The 20,833-nt window shown below is 32.2% G+C and overlaps 1 protein-coding gene across 2 annotated transcripts; it reads left to right on the top strand.

Moving 5' to 3' along the window:
- The first annotated feature begins 190 nt into the window (after positions 1 to 190).
- Positions 191 to 13,743, top strand: LOC144841315 (proline-serine-threonine phosphatase-interacting protein 1-like). Of its 2 annotated transcripts, XM_078697612.1 has the most exons (12): positions 192 to 268; positions 1,510 to 1,589; positions 5,642 to 5,742; positions 6,043 to 6,120; positions 6,843 to 7,047; positions 7,357 to 7,501; positions 7,963 to 8,042; positions 8,900 to 8,998; positions 9,576 to 9,672; positions 10,296 to 10,436; positions 11,337 to 11,410; positions 12,074 to 13,743. In XM_078697612.1, exons 2-12 carry the CDS (start codon positions 1,563 to 1,565, stop codon positions 12,224 to 12,226), a joined length of 1,200 nt encoding a protein of 399 aa, XP_078553738.1. In that variant the 5' UTR covers positions 192 to 268; positions 1,510 to 1,562; the 3' UTR covers positions 12,227 to 13,743. The 2 variants fall into 2 exon arrangements, with proteins under 2 accessions (XP_078553745.1, XP_078553738.1); XM_078697619.1 differs by lacking the exon at positions 11,337 to 11,410 and having other exon boundaries at positions 191 to 268; positions 12,074 to 12,236.
- The last annotated feature ends 7,090 nt before the right edge of the window (positions 13,744 to 20,833 follow it).

Raw genomic sequence — 20,833 nt, 5'->3', positions numbered from 1 at the left:
TTGTTTGTAATTTTAAAGTATTAATGAAACATATTAAATCGTTATGTTTGTAATTTTAAAGTTTATTTAGAAAGTAAAATAGAAAAGAATGTCATTTGTTTGATGTACTGAATATAATAAAGTAAGTCATCCTGTAGCTGTTGAAATGCGCATGTGCAGACGTCATTGAAAGTTTTAAGTGCACACTTCCTTGTTCCCAAAAGAGATACAGACGATCGTGAAAGATAAATCGATTATTGGTAGCCTAGTTAGTGAAGAAATATGTACGGTAAGTATGCTTTACGTCACTCACAGCCCGGTAGGCCTATACTATAATGACGTCGGGTGCATTTGTCGAGTGTCTAATTAATACTAGAAATAGTTAGGAAAAGTTAATTTCGCTAGGCTGGCTGTTAAGCATGATGCTTTATCGACAGACCTCAATATACTCAAGTCAGTACAGTACTGTAGGCTAGTGGTGACCTACCTAATAAATAAGTACCTGAAGTCAGACAAACCACCGGTGGGGGGGGGGGGGGGGAGCCTGTATGTGCAGGTTTCAGAAACTCACAAATATATTGACACTGCTTTGGGATCAAATATTTCATGTAGCCAAAGCTGAAGATTGAACGCATGATTGTCATCATTTATTGGCCCTATACCCTACACCATTTTTCAGTACTGCAGTGAGTGTAGGCCTAACTAATGTTGTTTTTATTACTTTATAATTTAATTGTCTTACACACATTATAATATGCCAAATTTGTTTGTTTTCTTATTTTCTCAATATATATTTTTTATTTATTTTATTTTATATTTATATTTTGAGTGCCACTTAAAGGATGGTCAACAAATTAAAAAATAAACAGTACAGCAGGTTGTACATCAGGAATTATTTAGAATTTATTTGAAATAATTCCTCCCCTTTTTTTTAAATATAACATTCTTGTCAAAAGTTAAATCTTATTTTTTATTAATTTTGGCAGGTTTTACCCATTCCTATTAAAAAAAACATCTATTTGAAAATGTATTTCAATTGCTATTTGGTTCTTTCATCAAACACATATTAAAATGATGTGTTGTTTCGCATGCCCTGAATGGATTCTGATCATTAGGCCTTGGGAAATAGATAGTTCTAATGTGAAATTTGGCACCACATTAAAAAACTTCATCTTTCATCTTTATTTCAAGAAATAAGTAGGCCTACTGGAATGATAGTAAAAAATAAAAATGTAGGCTTAACATGGTATCTAACTAGCCTGGTACATACCTATGCCATCGACCATGAAGTGATGCATAATTGCTTCATAATTAAAATCCGGTGATGAATGTACTGAAATCCTGTACCGAAATTTGAGAGGTTCTGACGAGAACCAATATATTTCCCCTGGCCTTACTGAGAAATAATTCTATCATCTATTGTACTAGTAAAGATAATTAGGTCATTCATTTTGTCAAAATAATGTTTACATAAACAATTTTACAGTTCTTTCCTTATTATTTTTTTCATTTCCTCCTTATCCATAACAGGTTAATATCGTAATTCAAGATCAGTTTTGCAAGAAAAAAAATAAATCTAAAAGATGGCTCAGTTTGTAGATAATTTTTGGGTAAGTGAACTTTTATTTTGTTAGTGAACCAAAAGATTATTATATTATTTATTATATTCTATAACTTAAAAATAAACATTCATTTATTACATATTATAGAAAAGGTGTTAATGGCATACTGTGTCACACATACTGTAGTTTTAACTTTATTAATCCTTTCCAGCAGTATTGTAATTCCTATAGATTTCCCTTTTTTTATATGACTTCCCATTACACACAAACACGTGGGTTTGCATCCAATCCAAACCCACTTTTATTACCAATGGACAACTCGTTTCCTTTTGGGGAAAGTCCAAAGGTACTATAATGCAATGCTCTCATTTATATACAGTACTAAGGTACAGTTTGTTGTTTATAACAAGGATAAAGTTAACCCCTTTCAAATCCTAACACTCTTAGGCTTTAAAATCTAAACTCTGGGACTACTATTATTATTATTATTATTATTATTATTATTATTATCACAGAAGTATTCAATAATTGTATTAATCTGTTAAAGATGAAATGAATAAATAGTGGTTTACGCCACAAAAGAAGAAAAAAAAACAAACTCTGAGACTGGCGTAAATATAATACAGTAGTCCTGTATTGAGCGAACTAATAGGTACATACTGTGCCAATGTCCTCAATATTTACACAGACCCCTATGTATTGTTAATATCTGCATTGTCAATAATAGCCTTTTATATATTAATAATATTCTATTTCATTTCCCCTTTGTAGACAAAAAATGGGTTATCTTTTGTGGAAAGTATCATCAATGGTTTAAAATTTAGTTTGTCATCATTTTGACAGGTTAATATTAATTTAAACTAAACTCAAAACAGATACTACCTGTATTTCCATACTACTGTTTATGTTAATTGTGGTAAAATAAAATGCGATTTCATTTGTATACATTTTAAAAAAGTCAATGTGATGTATGAGAACGAATGAGCGTGTAAAATTATAGTATATATAATGTGGTTTAAAACTCCAGGATTCTGGACAGGAAGCCCTGGTTTTCCTCTGCCAATCCCCTTTTACATGTCCTGCTATGCAATTAACATTAAATCGTTTTTGCTTCCCATATTTAACAATCAATATTTACTGTTATATAAAAGCAAATGACAAAACAACGATTACTATGAATGTAGTCATCTTTACTAATATAAAACAACAGAATATTGGAATGTAAATATTACAATTCTGTAATTATGGTATTATTATACTGGGTTGTAAATTATAGGTTCTTGTAATATCATTATATATATACCACTTGCACTGATCAAGGTCTAGTGTTGCCCAAAAGCTCTGCTCATTTTTCTTGGCTGTTTTACTTTATTGTTTTGATTTAGATTTTGACTTAATTTTATTTTGTATCTTCATTGAGATTCAGCAGTTCAGCATTGTCATAATTTTCAGTAATTTGCCTTTGGAACTATATATATATATATATATAAATCATACTGTAAATTATAGAAACAGTGCTCATATTCGGAACTTTCGCCAATGAGCTATGCTCGACGCGATTATGAGATCATGTTCCGAATATGAGCACTGTTTCTATAATTTACAGTATGATTTATATATAATTTACACAGTGCTACGCAACATCATTGATTTATATATATATATATATATATATATATTAGTGGACCATTGATTGAATTTTGTATCCAGAAAATAGAAGTGAAATGCAAATGCAACTTAAAGTTGTCGCCGATTATGATGTGTGATTCTAATCAAAACTTTCAGTTTTACTTTCAATTGTTAAGTTTAATACAAATTGTGGTATAATTGAAAACTATTTGCAAATTTGTATTATTTTGTTACAATGGTCAAACGAAAAATAATATATTGTTGCCGCTGGCAGATAATACTGATAGATCTTTATATCCTTTGCTGAGTGTATTCAGCTAAAAAATCTTTAAGTAACACTTATACAACTGTATTAGTGATATTTAATATAAGAATCTGATTGATGTATTCCATCAGAAATGGATGGATTACATTTTTGAATATTTAACAAGAATGCCAACTTTTTAAAAAAGTATGTACAGTAAAATGTTGTAACTTGTATGTCTACCGCCTCGTCTCTCATTTAGTACAATTACTAATGTATTTTAACAATTAATATCCTGAGCTAAGTATTCTTGACTTGAAGGAAATTAAAGGAAAATTAATTTCTGAATGTCAAATGATAAAACATTTAGAATCAATTATGTGGAATAACAATGCATCCTTTTGTGGTGATTAGCGTACTGTTACGTCCTTAAACTCTACCTACTATATCTGATAAGATTACTAACAGTTTTAATCCTTTATGTTGTTAAAACAATATATCGAGTATACCTAGCCTTTGCATTGGTTTTGGTGAGAGTGTAGAAATCCATCCTGTTGCATAGTTACACTCATACTAAAATATTACGCTTATTTGATTTTACTTGATTACAACGAACCTAAATGTTTGTCGGGACAACGCCGCCTCTAGTCTAAATGCGTATATCAATCAAAGTTTGCATACTGACAGTGATTCCCGATGAACAAATCTTTATAAGAAAAAAAACAACTTAGATATTTTAATGATTGAAGTCACGAAACGTTTCATAATCTTTTTCATATGAATTCTCCAGACTTAATATTCTTAAAAATTGATTTAATAGTTTATTATCTAGATGGTTTAATTCATTTATTTACATTTAACCTTTTAAATTTTTTTAATTCTTGTTGTTTTCATTGTTTTTAGGCCTATTCTCCATTATGTAAGTGTCGGATGTTGATTGAAAAACAAAATGTATATAGCTGTACTTCTGTATATATTTATACAGTATTTTTACAATGACTTAATTCAGCTTTAATAAGAAATGCACCAGTTTTATATTAACTGCAGTATTCCTGGAATGGTTCAATGATTTTTAATATTGAGAATAACTTCCTTAAAAAACATTGAATTTACTGGTTATTGTATAAAAATGTTTGTAGTATATAGTACTGAGAGACATGAATAAATCAGTCATGCTTGAATAGGCCTAAGGAAATATATAAAAATGTACTACAATGCACCACTACGAAGAAAGTACTGTATCAATACAATGTGTACAGCACATTTAATTCAATATATATAGAAACTAGAGGGTACTCCGAGAGTACAAACCTCCGCCTACTGTAAAATTCCCCTACATAAAATGCCCCCTGAATATTTTTTTTTTACATTTTTTTTTTATTAGTTCTAAGTGTAAATATGCTAACTGCACACTACAAAGTTGTGGATGACAGTGTGGTGTAATGGTTATGTATACAGCCTCTCACAGTTGAGATCGCTGGTTCAAGTCCCACTGAGGTTTTTTTTTTTTTATTATTTTTTTATTTCTTTTTTTTTTTTTTTTTTTTGTGGACCTTGATCTTTGACTCTGACCCTTCAAAATTTAACTACAATTATATGATGTGTCGTTGATCATTGTGGCTAAGTTTGGTGAGAATCGGATAAAAACTGTGGTCTCTAGGCAGTAAAATAGTTTTTTGTTATTTGTGACCTTGACCTATGACCTTTTCCCCTCAAATTCGAACTCGTCCGAGCTTTTGGGGCATAGATCATTGTGGCCAAATTTGGTGAGAATCGGATAAAAACTGTGGCCTCCAGGCTGTTCACAGACAGACACACACACACACAAACATACAGGGGTGAAAACATAACCTCCTTGGCGGAGGTAATAATTTAGTTTGAGGCAACACAGTGTATGTATGAATACACCAATACTGTAAACATCTTTGATGCAAGGGCATAAAACCTCTGATTGTTATATAAATTCTATTTTAAAATAATGTTTGTTTAGCTCTGTTATTTAGATGACAATGTTGTTTCCATACTTTACTGTATATGTAAAGCTAAAAAAAATGTGTTATTTGCCCAAATATGGTGGTGATATGCCCAAATATGGTAGTGATATGACATCATCATGTCCATATATGGACACATCACATTTTTTTGTCATAAGTTTAATAGTGTAAACAGATGTTTAAGGTTCGGTTATTTTATTATATTATTATGTAATATATATTATATTTGTTAGGAGGTGGAGTTCAACAGTACTGTGGGTTTTGACATAATAATGAAACGACTTCACGATGGCAGAGAAGCTTGTAAAGAATATGAAAAGTTTTTAAAAGAAAGGTAATGTACAATTTTGTTGTTTATACTTAAAATTTATTTTAGCCAGACCAGTGTCCGCTTTATTTGGACCATGTGTCTACACATTTTGATTAATGGCCACTTGCAGCACATAGACCAATCAGGAGTGGACCAGTGTCTCTTACTTGGACCAGTGTTTCTCATTTTGATATTTACAATATACAGACTAAAGTCCATTTGGACCACTGTACAGTACTCATTAAAATTATTATTAAGTAAATATTTTTGTAGGTATTTTTTTCTTGTGGTGGTAACAATGTTTTATTAATTATTGCATTTCAGGGCAAAGGCTGAAGAACTCTACGCTCAAACCTTAATACGATTAACTAAAAAATTAACATTTAAGGAGGAAATTGATGGGTTTGTAATCGTCTTGATTATCTTATCTATCTTGTTGGAGTAGTCACTGTAAATTGAAACAAGTCTAGTTTCCATATTATTGTTTGTAATCAAACAACACCTTCTGTACTGTTAGTTTCACAATGATTGGCTCTTCTTTGTGCTTAATTATAAATTTCACAATAATGCATTGAAATATAAACAGGAAATGGTTTCAGAATGAAATATGTTAGCAAACTGTACAGTTTTGTTATGACCGTTTGTAGATATACATATTTTAAATTAGTTAATTCCTAGAATTTTTTTTGCACTTTGCTGTGCTCTGATAGGCCCTTCAAATGATGTTAAAAGTACCACATTTAACAATCAATTACAGACAACCATTTCTTGTGTGTTTAGGCACTCTCTATTTTTGTGAACATACACATTTATAGGCTTTTCTGTATTGTATTTAAGCGGAGAACAATTGCATATCAAGCAGAAGATTCCAATTTGAATCTTGGTTGGGGGGAGGACTTTAATTAGTTTACAGTACATCACAGTGGTTAAGAGTTCCTTTATGCCTGTAAATTTACAATATATATATGTATAAAAGCATCCCTTAGATCCCACCTCATGAATTAACATTATGAAATATGAGAGCATATCAATTTGTTCTGTGAGAAATTACACTTTATTCATGTCAATAAATATATATCGTTCTTGAACACCTACAACACTTCCTTCTTTTCTAATTTTTGCAGTACATTACGGAGATCAATTGATGAGGTGATAGCACAAACAGAAACAATTGGAAATTCCCACAATAACATGCATCAGCGATTATTAGAAGAAGCAAAGAAGGTTGAAGAATTTCGTGAAACGCAACGTGAAGTACGAAAGCGGGAAGAAGAACTTGTCAAGAGAATGCAATCGCAAAAGAAAGATTCCTATAGTAGGGTGATAAATGTAAGGTGTTTTTTTTTCGTAATTTTTAATTTGTGTGTGATATCATTTACTATAGAGGGTGTGCTTTAGAATGTGTGTTAAATATCTAAAGTAGAATACCCAACAAAGGGACCCTTTAATAGGCTGTAGTGTTAAAACATTTATTGGCCTTTTAGTTTTGTTACACAAGAAAGTGTCCCTCAGATTTATTTACCTAAATGTACTTAAATTGTTGATAAACCTTAATTGTCAGAGACATTAAGGTAAAGATCATTCAGAATTGGAAAGCTGTTAATACTGAGATATTAATGTAAAGATATTCTTTTGTAGAGCAAGAAGAATTATGAATCAAAGTGCAAAGAAGCCGATCAGGCCGAGGAAGCAGCATTTAGAGCCAGACAATCGCCAAATGCTAAAGAAATTGAAAAACTAACAAATAAAAAAGATAAGACGCGGTCATATGCAGAAATTGCAGGTTTGTCTACAATAAATTAAACATTTAATAAATTAGTGACAATAATATCTGGAGGGGAAGTTGGTGGTTTGGATACTCGGATACCAATCCCTGGGTCTTGGGTTCAAATCATCTAAGATTCTTGCAAATTGTTCAACTCCTGTTTCAAGACTTTATTTGTATGAACATTTTGTGTTTGTCATGGGAAATAAATTATTATTACTATTATTATTATTCTTTATTTGGTCTAATATATAAAAACATACATCAGAAATTCCTCTTATATACACTGCAGAGATAGTAACAAATATACATACAAAATACAAATCAACATAAAATCACATATAAAATATCAAAAAGTCCAAACCACCTTTCGCTCTTGCCAGTCCTTGGTGCTTTGAGAAAAAATGTTTATGTTTTATGTAATGTTTATTGTACATTTCACAAAATTTCACAACTTCATGTAAAATTGATCCTTTCAGATGACCAATATAAAGCTGCAGTAGATTCTCTGGAGGTCACTAGGAAAGAATGGGAGAAGCAAATGGCGACATTCTGTGTAGTAAGACTACTTTAATTATTAACCCGTATGGATGAGACACCTAAACGAGGACAGGGTGTAGGGGAGAAAGGGACATGCATGTTATGTATCACACAACAGTTGTACTTTTCACACTAAACATCACCAACTTATTGGGTTTTAAAACTGCTTTAAAGGATTACCCTTCTCAGCTGAATTATGACATGTACAGCCACTTATGTCACAAAATATTTTATCTTTATTTTTTCTATTTATTTATTGAATTATTGTACAGTAATCTTATTGTAATGTTTTTTTTCTATTTTGTTAATGGTGGTCTCTGCTTATGTCTATTTTTAGACTTATTATGACTACCATCCACAATAAATATTTATTAAGAAAATATATGTAATAATTGTGGAAAACTAATAAAAAACTAAACTAACTTCATGTAGGGTGGGTGTGTGGAGGGAGGGGTGAGATGATGTAATTCTCTCAGTATTGATTGGTTAATTGTTCCAGACACCTTTGACAGTGTTTAGGAAGTACACAATTTCAGTATCAATCACACAAATTATTTAATAAATAAATGTTAACTTTTTGGTTAAACCAGTTGACAAGTACTTACTTGCTACATTTCAGCTACTTTCAGTAGCCTTGGTCACGCAAATGACGTTAACATGAAACGTAGCAAGTAAGTACTTGTCAACTGGTTTAACCAAAAATTAACATTTATTTATTAAATATCCATTTGAAACCAGATGAAATTTTTTGAGAACGCAAATTATTGTTGATACTTTATGTCCATTCAATTTGATGGTAAATGTATGTAGTAGTATGTACCCTTAGGATCTAGCTTGATGAGCTTCAACTAATGGAATTTGTTTTTCTTTATTCAGAAAACACAAGCACTTGAACAAGACAGAATTAAGTATTTACGGAACAGTATGTGGGTATATACCAATGTAGCATCAATACAGTGCTGTACAGATGACAAGGTACTCTATACCATACTGAATCCACCCTCATTGAGCATAACAGAGCATTGTCTACACTATCAAACTTTATTTAACAAACAAATGTGATGTGTCAATATATGGACATGATGATGTCATATTATTACCATATTTGGGCATATCACTACCATATTTGGGCACACTTTTGTTGTCAAACTAGTTTGATAGTGTAGACAGAGCTTTATGTGCAATTATGGTTGAAAGAGTTTGAGCTTAATGTACCTGAGGCTTAAAATGTTGTTGGTTTCTCTACCCATGTTTATGATTTAGCATGTGAAAATGTCTTCAAGATTGATAGAATATCTTTATTGTAACCTAGACTGCGTGTTTATACCAAAATTGTTCTTTTTATACCATCACCAGTATAGTAGTATAGTATGTATACTGATGATACAGTTTCTATTATGTAAAGTTGAACATCACAAAGTCCCATCCGAAGGCCGATACATCACTGACTTTTTTCCAATTCATTATCATTAATATTGGCATTGCTCTGTGTATTAACATTGTTTTAATGTTCACATGAAAATTTAGTAAGTTTAATTCCTTTCTTTTTCAGCTTTATGAAAGAATGCGGGACTCATTAGAAAAATGCAGTGATAAAGAAGACATTGATTCATTTATCAATTCTAAAAGAACAGGATCAGCAAAACCTGGTAACATAGATTTAATTGTCATATACAACCATACCAATTTAGACTGTTTTAATTGTAAATATAAAAAATATGATGTAAACTATCATCCAATGCACGTCAAATGTCAAATTACTTGCGTTGTACGCATTCTAGTGGGAACCAACCTTTACCATTGAAGAAATAAACCCTCTTAAACGTCAGATATGTTTTAAAATATACAGAAGAAAATAGAGTTCATTTTCAATATATTTTTTTTTTAAATAAAGATTAAAGATGAACCTTTTTTATACTGGCAACATTTCACATGGTAACAGACGAGAACATCATTTTATTTTATTATTTTATTTATACTGGGCGACGTCTTCAGTCAAAGACTGGTCTCCCATAGGGCCCAGTTATGATCAGTGGCTGTGATGTACTAGTACACCGGGGTAACCCCCTCTCGAAAGATGTACTAGGTTCTAGATGTGTAAACTGGACCTACAGTTTATAGTCCTTATCCGAGAAGACTCGTTCTACCACCAGAACCATTGAGCGAGTGAGAACCCTTGCCGATGTTATGATTACGTAATTACGGTACAACTGTCTTAACCACTTTTTTTCCAATCTAATTTTTTTCATAATAAAATTGTATTTTCATGTAGCTCCAATCAATTACGAATGTTACTATCGAGACCGTCAAAGAAACTCAAACGGTAGCCGAATGCCCAGACCAGCACCGCCATCAGGTCAGCCTCCTGTTCCAATCCAACGAGGACTGCTTGCACGAAATGGATCTATAGATGGTAAATAGTACACAAATAATCAATTTGCGATGTTGAATTGATAGTGGAGCTGTAGCTCGATGCATGTTTAACATTATTACCTTTCAATCCCAAGGGCCAGGGTTCAATCCTGACCTAGTGCCAGGGTTGTGACTTGTGACACAAATGAGATATAGTTTATCCATCCTGAAGCCAGAATCGGGGAGGTTCGCCCAAACCATAAAGCCCCCTCCCCCTGGCTACGGGCCTGTACTTTCTGTTGGATGTGTATGAAATAAATTGTTAAAATAATACAGTACTGTAAAAATAATACTAGTGTTAGTACCAATAGCTTACTGACACACACACACCTCCCAAAAAAAATATAGAGCCCTCTATGATTTTGCCACTCTTTGTGTGTCTCTCATCCCAGTTAGTTCAACTAATCAGAAAGATAAGACAAAAACCATTGTTTTTATCTTTTCAATTGTCTTATATGGGTCATTAAGCTATTGGTAGTATACACTGTTTGGCACATTACTAATTGTCTGTTGATTTGCACATTTGACTCATTTTTAACACCACTATCATGTGATGCAAGTACAAGTTTAAATATTCATGGCTCGCTTAATTACTAACCCGGCATACAATGTTAATCCGGGCTAGTTAACCGGTCTTCCTCGAGGTAGTGGAATATCCCACCATCTCATTCATGTAATCATAACATTTACATTAGAGAATATCAATTTATAAACAAAATAATTAATATAAATTCCTATTTTTTTAGTTTACTTTGTGTCTTACTTCAGATGGTGCTACATGTAATCGAGCCATGAATGTTAATTAAAATGTTAATAAAATACTGTATTAAATAATTAACAAGAATAACATGTTTGCAACAACAAAACAATAGTAATTCTTGCATTCATGTGACGTATATAGATCCCATGTATGCTTCGGTGAATCCAAATCTACCTTGTGAGTATATTCAAGCAAAAAGGGACTACCAAGCACAGGTAGGTATACCATAAACCTCTGTCTACACTATCAAACTAGTGTGATGTGCCCAAATATGGTAGTGATATACCCAAATGTGGTAGTGATATGACATCATTCATACATGTCCATATTTGGGCACTTCAAATTTTTGTTTCACATACAGTTTGATAGTGTAGACAGAGCTTTACAAAGGTACTAAACTAAACTTTAAAATAATGTTTGTATTTGCTGACTGTTATAACTGCTTAATGGATTTTGCACTAGCTTCGCATGTTTAGGAACACTAAAGCTCTGTCTACACTATGTGGCCAAATATGGTAGTAACATGACATCGTATGTGGGCACATCACATTTTTTTGTCACATAAAGTTTGATAGTGTTGACAGAGCTTAAGCATACTGTAAGTTGTCTAATACAGTTAGAATCTCTCATTAAGGAAGCCCTATTCCGTTATACTTTCCTGTAAAATGAACAAGGGAACAGGAAACATAGGTTTTTTCTTTGTCTCTTTTAATTTAATATAGTATTCTGTAATATCCACGCCTAAACCCCTATTAAGGGTCCTGAAGGTGTTCCCTTGATAGGGATTCTACTTTATTCTGCCACCAAATACCGTGCGACGTTTTAGGCTGTTTATTTGCCTTCATTTGAGTGTTTATTCTTGTTATTTCCGTTTTCAGGGACCAGGCGAACTAAGTCTTTGCGCAGGTGAACTGTTAACAGTTTTAGAAAGAGAACCAAATGGTTACATTTTGGCAAAGAATGAAAGTGGTACCAAAGGTTATATTCTCACTGAACTGGTAACTGACACAAACGGAGGTACAAGACTATAGATTGAAGCCTAGTACAAGTGTACAAAAGAAATACTCCAACAACATGTATTTGTTGTATTTTTATTGTGTGACATTATAGCAGCTCTGGACATTTGATATTTGTATATTGATCAAGTTTAAAATTTACTGTATATAAAAAAGAATCTGTATTTTAGAATAGGCAAACAATACTTTTGTTGGACAAATTTGTACAGAACAATCTATTTGTGAATTTTCCTGTAATTTATGTTACTGTATATTGATCATCTTTTTATATTATTATTAATAATTTGTAGATAGATATATAATAAATGTCTTGGGGTGCTGAGTTTTACATAACTGGCAGGGCCAGGGTACGGTTGGTAGGGTTTCAACCTGACCACATTTGACAGAGGCCTTGGTGGCCTGCACAGGGGAATTGTTCCTTTTCTTACGACGCACCGCACCACTTCAATTCTTGTGGCTTCAGCACTGATTTGTGGGCAGGCCCAAAGTTAAAATAAAAGTTATATTTTGGTTGATAAAGTTTTATATGGTTATTTATACACCATTATTTCAACATTAGAATTACTGTGAATGTGATTCACAATTAATTTTTTTTTTAATAATTATAAAATACTAACAGAAAATAGTAAAGTTATTGTTTTAAAAGTGAGAAAAGTAATAGCACTGTGCAATTAGTGTGGAGTTTACGGCCGTGATTTAATACCTTATTCAATAATTTTAAACATTTTTTAAAATAATAGATCACTTTTAACTTTGCTATTGAGAGCTCAATTGTGATGATATACAAACTATAAAGCAGAAAATAATATTTATTTATACTTATCATTGTAATTTAGACTTTAGAAAATAGATACCAAATAAATATGGATATAAATTTAAAGGGTGACGGTCTCACACCGCCTACTTTATAAATCTAACAATGCTGTATGTATATTAAATAGGACACACGTTTTATTAGTAAATAGAAATTTATTTTTTTTAAATGTTTAAAATATGTCCATTTTATTCCATCTACTGTGTTTCTTTAAATAGGCATATAGCTTGTAATAGACTAAAATAGTATGGACAGAGAGTTTATATATTTTAATTTGATATACCGTAAATCTTCTAATTGTAACCCTGGGTGATTATTCTTTGATTGTTTTTTAGAGTGGGTTACTATTAGAAGTGGGGTTACTATTAGAGTGTGGGTTACTATTTCTAATCTTAAATTAGGCACCTGAAAATAGTAACCCACCCCCAACTTCTCCGATCAGCAAATCATAGCAAAATAATAAAACAGTACGAATAAACAAATTTGTTTGAACTCTTACTTTATTTTATAAACTCAAAAGCACTGAATCCTCCCCCACTCCCGAGATCAAGATGCATTATCTCCTTATTTTCAAAATACGGCTGCATCATAAACGACCAGTCTTCATAATGTCATTTTGTCAATAGTTTTTGTGACTCTAATATTAACCCCCATGGGTTACTATTAGAGTAGTGGGTTATTATTATAGATTGACTTATAAGGTGGGTTACTATTAGAAGGAGGGTTACTATTAAAAGATTTACGGTACTGTATTTTCAATTCGTATGCAGTGATTTTGATATAGGTATAGACTAAACATTTAGAAGTATTACAGTTCTTTAGCAATATTAAAGACAAGTTTGATTGGGTTGAAAAGGTTTTTAGTTCTCTTGGTAATGACATGGACGTCAAATAAACATCACAATGTGATTGTGTTTTGTTGTAAGTTTTTGTCGAAAATAGAAAGGTTGGAATTTTGTCAATTTATGAAATACTCCCTGTACTATAGAATTATATAACGTGTTCTGCACATTTACTATATAGTACAGGGAAATTTTGCAAAAATGGCAAATTTTCGACCCTTTTATTTTTTGACATAACTGGTTGCTATATCATATTTAACATGCGCAGAGTAGAATAATGTGCTCTGCGCATATCAATTATTATAGAGTAACCAATTATGTCGAAAAATAGAAAGGTCGAAATTTAATAAATTTTTGAAAAAATTACTATACTATAGTACAGGGAAATTTTCCAAAAATGGCCAATTGTCGACCCTTTTATTTTTCGACATAACTGGTTGCTATATCATAATTAACATGCACAGAGTCGAATAATGTGCTCTGCGCATATCAATTATTATATAGTAACCAATTATGTCGAAAAAAATAGGAAGGTCGAAATTTGGTCAATTTTTGAAAAAATCCCTGTACTATATAACTGGTTACGCAAGAGCGTACGCGCAACGAAATTAATAGCCAATCACAAGCGACAGTTCGGATGATCCATCAATTCTCCTACAACATATGTATCGTCTGCTTTTTGGCGCCATTATTAATATCGACAAGAATATCGTTTGTAGCTGTATAGTAATTCTTCGCCCTGCTGCTCTAACGTACCAATGCGTTTTCCAAGCAAATCTTGCAAACGAATGGTTGGCGCGCTTTTGTAAATTTGTCTCAGTATCTATGCCAAAAGGATTAAAATGTAGTTTATTTTAATGATAATGTTCAATTATGTTAGAGACGTAATCTTGCAATTAATCGTCTGAAGCCAACCTGTCTAATCCTCTCCATCCTAATAGATGTGAAATAAAGACATTTCGGATATAAAGCAAAATTATATCTTTTATAATTAATTTTAGACGCACTCATTAGTTTTTTTTATATTTAAATACGTTGATAATAATTTTGTGAATAAGTTAGTTTATCCGTAATACCTATTAATGCTGGACTAGCCCATAAGGCTCGATGTTATGGACGAGCCCTTTTATGATTTCCTTCATGCTAAACTAAAGCAAAGTTCTATAGGCTACAAACCGGCACAGTATTACTATACCAATGTATGTAGCATCAACAGAAAAACAGGTTTCAGAATCGGTTGACAAAAGACGAATGGTGATTAACTTTATAATAATATTAAAAAATGTTATGCATATTACAAAATATTAATTTTGGTAACTTTATTATAATATTCCAATATGTTATGTATATTTTCAATTACATATTACTCCTTTATAATATGCATGTATTTTAATTTATCCTCAATTAACTGTTTCAACTTTCGTTGAACGTGAAAGTAGAATAGAAGTTTAGGGGAGGGGTGGAACGTGTCTTTAAATGTCATTAAATGTTACAGAAGTTTTCTTTATGTTTTTGATTTACCTGGTTGATTATGTTTTGAAATTGTCATAAATTATGGTTACGCAAGCATTTTTTTATGGGTGATTTTCAAAGGATTATCCTTACGAAAGTTAAGATGATGATAGTTTATAACATGCGATTGAGGCATATTAAGTGTGATTATACTGAATTAGTCACCGGTAACTGTATACTGCTTTAAGAATTAAAATCTTGATTTAAAATTTCGATCTGACAACAAACACGACACAAATCACATATTGCAACGAGCTCGTTGGATATATTTGAATTCAAATCACGGCCTATTTTCTTGGCTCGTTTCTAATTTGGTAACATAATTGGCATTTTGGGAAAGCTTGGCGCCGAAGTAAGAATGAATACCTGCTACATTAACCTATATGAATAGAGACCTAATAGGATCATGAAAATGAGATAACATTGCAATGGAATCGACAACGTTCATAAGTCAGGCTCCAAGAAAAACTGAAGAATATACATTAAGTAGCAGACAGGTTTACGCATAGAATTGTTATGTAATGTCAGCATTATGTAATAAATGAGATGAAGTTTGAGAAAACAACATCCTTTTGATGTTCTAGAAAGTGTTGAAGCTGAACAACTTTTTAGAAATAGCTCACTTTTTAAAAAAATTTAGAACGCTATTAATATGAGTAATTATACAGCCCATGGTTATCTGCTAATCTCTAATAGAGGTGGTCCTTGAAGGAGGGTCCGATCATGTGTGATTCGGTTGTTTCTTGTCAATGTGCCGCGTCCTCTTATTTTTGGGACATGGCAGTCACGTGGATGTTCCTTGCATAACATTTTTAAAAAATGAATGATTAAAAGAAATGATTACAATTAATAAGCCTAAAAATAGTGTCTCTTTTTATAACTGTGGGTAAATAAAATAATATCGTTTCGGCACATCAAGTTTAATTAAAGTTATAATTATAATTTATTATTTCACGTGACTGGCATCAACGAAAGAAGCCAACTGCTAACAATGGATTTTAGGCGGCATATGTATTTTCTATTGATTTTAATCATTGTTATTGGCGTTCGATCCGGCTCGCTTGTTGTGGACACTAGTCGCCAGTTCTGGACAGTGTTTATAGCACTTAATAATAAAAATGCGTTGACTAATTAGCATTGGTCAAGTGATCAACGCCATTTTAATTATGGCGCCCACGGTTGTAAATTTACGTCTGCATAAATCGCTAATACAGAGACCATGGTCTGACTGGATGTATTAAAGTATTATCATTAAGATTGGTGACTCTTATTAAATTGTTTGATATGAAACAGAAAGTGTGGTGATTGTGGGATGTCTGGGAGTTTTACAAACTCAAAATGAAATTTAATTATGAAACGCCAAAATTAGTTTACCGGGGAATTTACGCAATAATGAACTTCTTTCACATAATATATAGTATATAGTTCCAATTCACGGTACGGGGGAGCTACCGTACAATCATTCTATGGTAGTAAGTTTTATGTGCAATGGGGACTGAAACGTGTCCAATTCTGGCGCCATGAATGTCCCCACATAACGAGCGATATCTACCAACAGACCGAAACGACTGCAAAATGCAATACTTTGTTTATACCTTATTGCGAACGTAATTAAGTGAAGGGGCTATATATATATATTAGTTATGTATCTTGGTAATTAGCTTTCAATACTGTTTGTATTAAACCTAATTAGCGATAATAGTTCAGCGACCTTCTATGTTATTAGAGATTGAATTGTGCAAATAACAACACATTCGTGAATTATCGAAGCGAAGAATTTAGTGAAATTACTGATTGAACTCTACCGATCTAAAACACAGCAGACTATCCAACGCAAATATTATGGTTCAAGGCCTACGTTCTTTCATAACTATACCCTCATTTCAATCGAAGACCCTGGGTACAAATCCCTCAATCCTCTCAAAAGAACTGGCCTTAACTGCATTATTATTAATAATGATATGTTATATCAACATGATTAACAGTTGTATTCAAGGATAGCGAAAGTTATTGAACTTTATTAAACTACACATTTAAAATCATAGCAATGATAATATTATTCGTGGCGGCATTAACAGGATTTGGATGAGTTGAACCGATTCTCAAGTTCGAATAGTACACTCTGCTACTATTAGTAATTTCTTTAACTTTTCGGTGTTTTTGATGGTGATAATGAGTTGAATAATAAGTCTATACCGTTAACGCCGGAGGATGAACGCTCAACTCCGCTGAGACCAGATTTCAGGAAGTGCAATGATCAACACCGCTACGTTTATAATTTGCCGATGTTTTTCAATGCGGCGCTAATTTGACTGCGGTAAATTCAAAATAAACACCATATGCCTACCAAACGTTAGTGTTCATCTACGAAACCTAGTCCTATGAACAAATGTTGCCCAATCACGACATAACTTGAAAAACAGGGATCGGATAAGATTTTGTTTTTATGACATAAAAAGAAACATTTTTAAAGGCCTTAATATACATTTTAGTGTGTTAATTTTTAATGTATACCGTATCATATAGCACAATATCGAAAGTTAAAACATTCAAAACGCACATTCGCACAAGTATTGATATTGCTGGTCGTAAGGCCTACATATATCTGAAAAATTAGCCCATGGTTATTAACCACACAAACAAGGAACAATGCAGTTTGGGGGAAATAAAAACATTTACACCTTTTTCATTTAAATTTCCTATTTAAAACCATGAAAAGCAACAGTAATATAAAGTAATTCTTTCACGGTATTACTGTATACCAGCGCACAGAAAGTATATAAGTATTGGTAACTTTCATACTTCAGTTCCATGCTGTGTAAAACCTAAATAATATGAAAGACACCATAAGAATCCGATTTCTCCTTATAGTCTTTACAAACAATTACATTTATTTGGGAAATGTGATTTTTTAAATCGAATAAGTGTTTGATTTCTAACCAGGCTATTGCCGCTGGCAGTCTGTCGTGGTGTTTCTTAATCTGGCTTGTAGACAAGGGAAATTATAACTTTGTGATGAGGGGGTGAATGGATTTTATTTTCAAATGTTTGATTCAAAGTTAGGCGAATTGCATGTACACTGTAAATGTTACTGAAAGAAGAGATCTTTTCGAGATAAAACGTCATTACACTTAGTATTTTTTAAAGGGCACTTTAATACTGTATAGGATATTTATAGGGTATACCATGAGGTATTTCTCCACGCCCTACAGAAACTGTGTAGGCCTACTATGAATAGTTGTCTAATTAAAGTTAAAGTTTAACAATGGTTGTTATTGCTGTCTGCATTATTAGAAAAATTTGCATATCAAAGAAGGTGAAATTGTTTTTTCTATAGGTGAAATCATTAAGCGCGCATCAATTTTGTTTTAAATATGTGTGAAATAGATACTTGGGCACGACATAGCGGCGCCGTTATATACCTGACTCGGTAATTAAATCTATAAATAACATGTAAAAATAAATATTATTATAAATTAAACTATAGTAGATAATTCGGCAATATTGTTTCTATTTGATGTACTATAGGTGAACTAACTATGCAATGCTACAGCAGATGCGCTGCGTCCGAAACCGGATGTGCGTTGTGCGCGTATGAACAAGCGTACAGGAAAAGCATTGTTGTGACGTGGGCGCGCTGTATACACATACGCGTAACCATGGGAAGCCGTTGACCTTGGATACCCTTATTATTATTATTATCTGACAGCTATTATAGTATTATTTATAGTATCAGTATTAATTAAATATAAACGGGTTTAATTATATAAAAAAAAGGTATATTGGTAAAGATAAGCTACTGAAAGTTAATCTGTCTTCACGTCCAAATCCCATCAACATCCACAAACATAACCAAATAATATGTGTTATCCAACAAAGTCGAAAAAACCCCGATTCGATATTATTAACGAATATGTTGTCCAAATCAAATTATCCGAAGCTTGTGTTGAGACTAAACAGATTTTTTGCATCATTAATTTATTTTCTGGTTATCAAAACAATAATATATCGTCGTTTCAGGCACAAATCAATTCATTCTACGGATTCTATTTGACTTTTGAAACATAATATAAATCGCCTGTTTCTCTGCCCACGTACATTTGACGTACGCATCTGCACGCACAGGTTGATTTACACATTTCGCGTATGCGAATTAGAAGACGGTAACCGAAAAACCGAAACCGGTGTACCGCTGACATAAAAGCATTCACATAATAAGAAATAAACTAAAATCTAAAATAAGAGGTAAGTTATGGGAGATAACGTAGACAATTAGATGCGATCGGTGACGCCGCAAAGTCGTCTTCTTCATTTTCAAACTATACGTCCCCTACTTCGTCACAATTGTCACGTATTGCAATATTCTATCATAGTATGTATCTTCGGACTCTCGCTACTCGAATGTTGGACTATCATTATACATTTGTTGAAAGATATATAGCAGCCGGTGACAAAATAATGACACAATTAAAATTCGACTCGTACGATTCGTATACTCATGGAGTACTACTCCATGGTATAATCAAGAACAGAACTTTGTGAATATTATTTATCGCGTATGTATGCTCAGACCTACATTCAATCGCCGAGGCTCATTCAAGTTTTTTTTTTACCACGGTGAAATAAGTCTCCATATTCTCTATAGCCTTTACATTGTAAATTTCGTATACTTAATACATTCATATCATCTATATGATAGGCTTTACTATACTTACAGGATACTAAATATTTGGTTGTATATTAATGTATGAAAGGAAATATATACTGCAAGATATTGGTCAATGTTTTCCTTTTAATACTGTATGTAAATGAATTGGTGCAAAATACTTGTTATTACCGTATTTCATCCACGATTTTAATTATCATAAAACTTTAATTATGAGCGCATCTCCATCGTTTTATATTCAAACAAATCAATATCCATCTAAGTTATAAGCAACATGACCATGCGAATATGCAATTCACTGACAGTTTACTTGAACACTATTTACGTTTTTAAACGGACGAAGGTAAGTCAGTCAATTGACACTATTTGACCGGTCAAAATGTCACAGAGAAATAAGTTGAAATTTTATAACCAGACTCGTCGAATGTTTAAATGGCTATCAATATCACGATTTTGACAATGTTCATACATATTAAATGATGTATCAGTTTATACTGTACTGTATGAGTTGGTATCAAATAATAGTATCTCTAATACTGATTTATAAATCAATTTTATTCAATCACTTGATTTCATATTTTGATACAGCGCCCTCTTGCAAGATGTGGCCTTTACCAACCTTTACCCTTTTCTCTTTTTGCACAGTACTTGCAACAACAACTCATACAAACAGTAAAATGTTGTAATTTGTGGATATCTAATCTTGAGGTCGACATGTGAAATAGATGAAATAATTCTACATCAATTTTAGTAATGAATAATGTTTACCAAATCTCTAGTACACGACA

The sequence above is a fragment of the Antedon bifida genome, chromosome 1, assembly GCF_963402885.1.
Source record: "Antedon bifida chromosome 1, ecAntBifi1.1, whole genome shotgun sequence".
Lineage (NCBI taxonomy): Eukaryota > Metazoa > Echinodermata > Crinoidea > Comatulida > Antedonidae > Antedon > Antedon bifida.
This window is presented reverse-complemented; position numbering and strand designations above follow the sequence as displayed.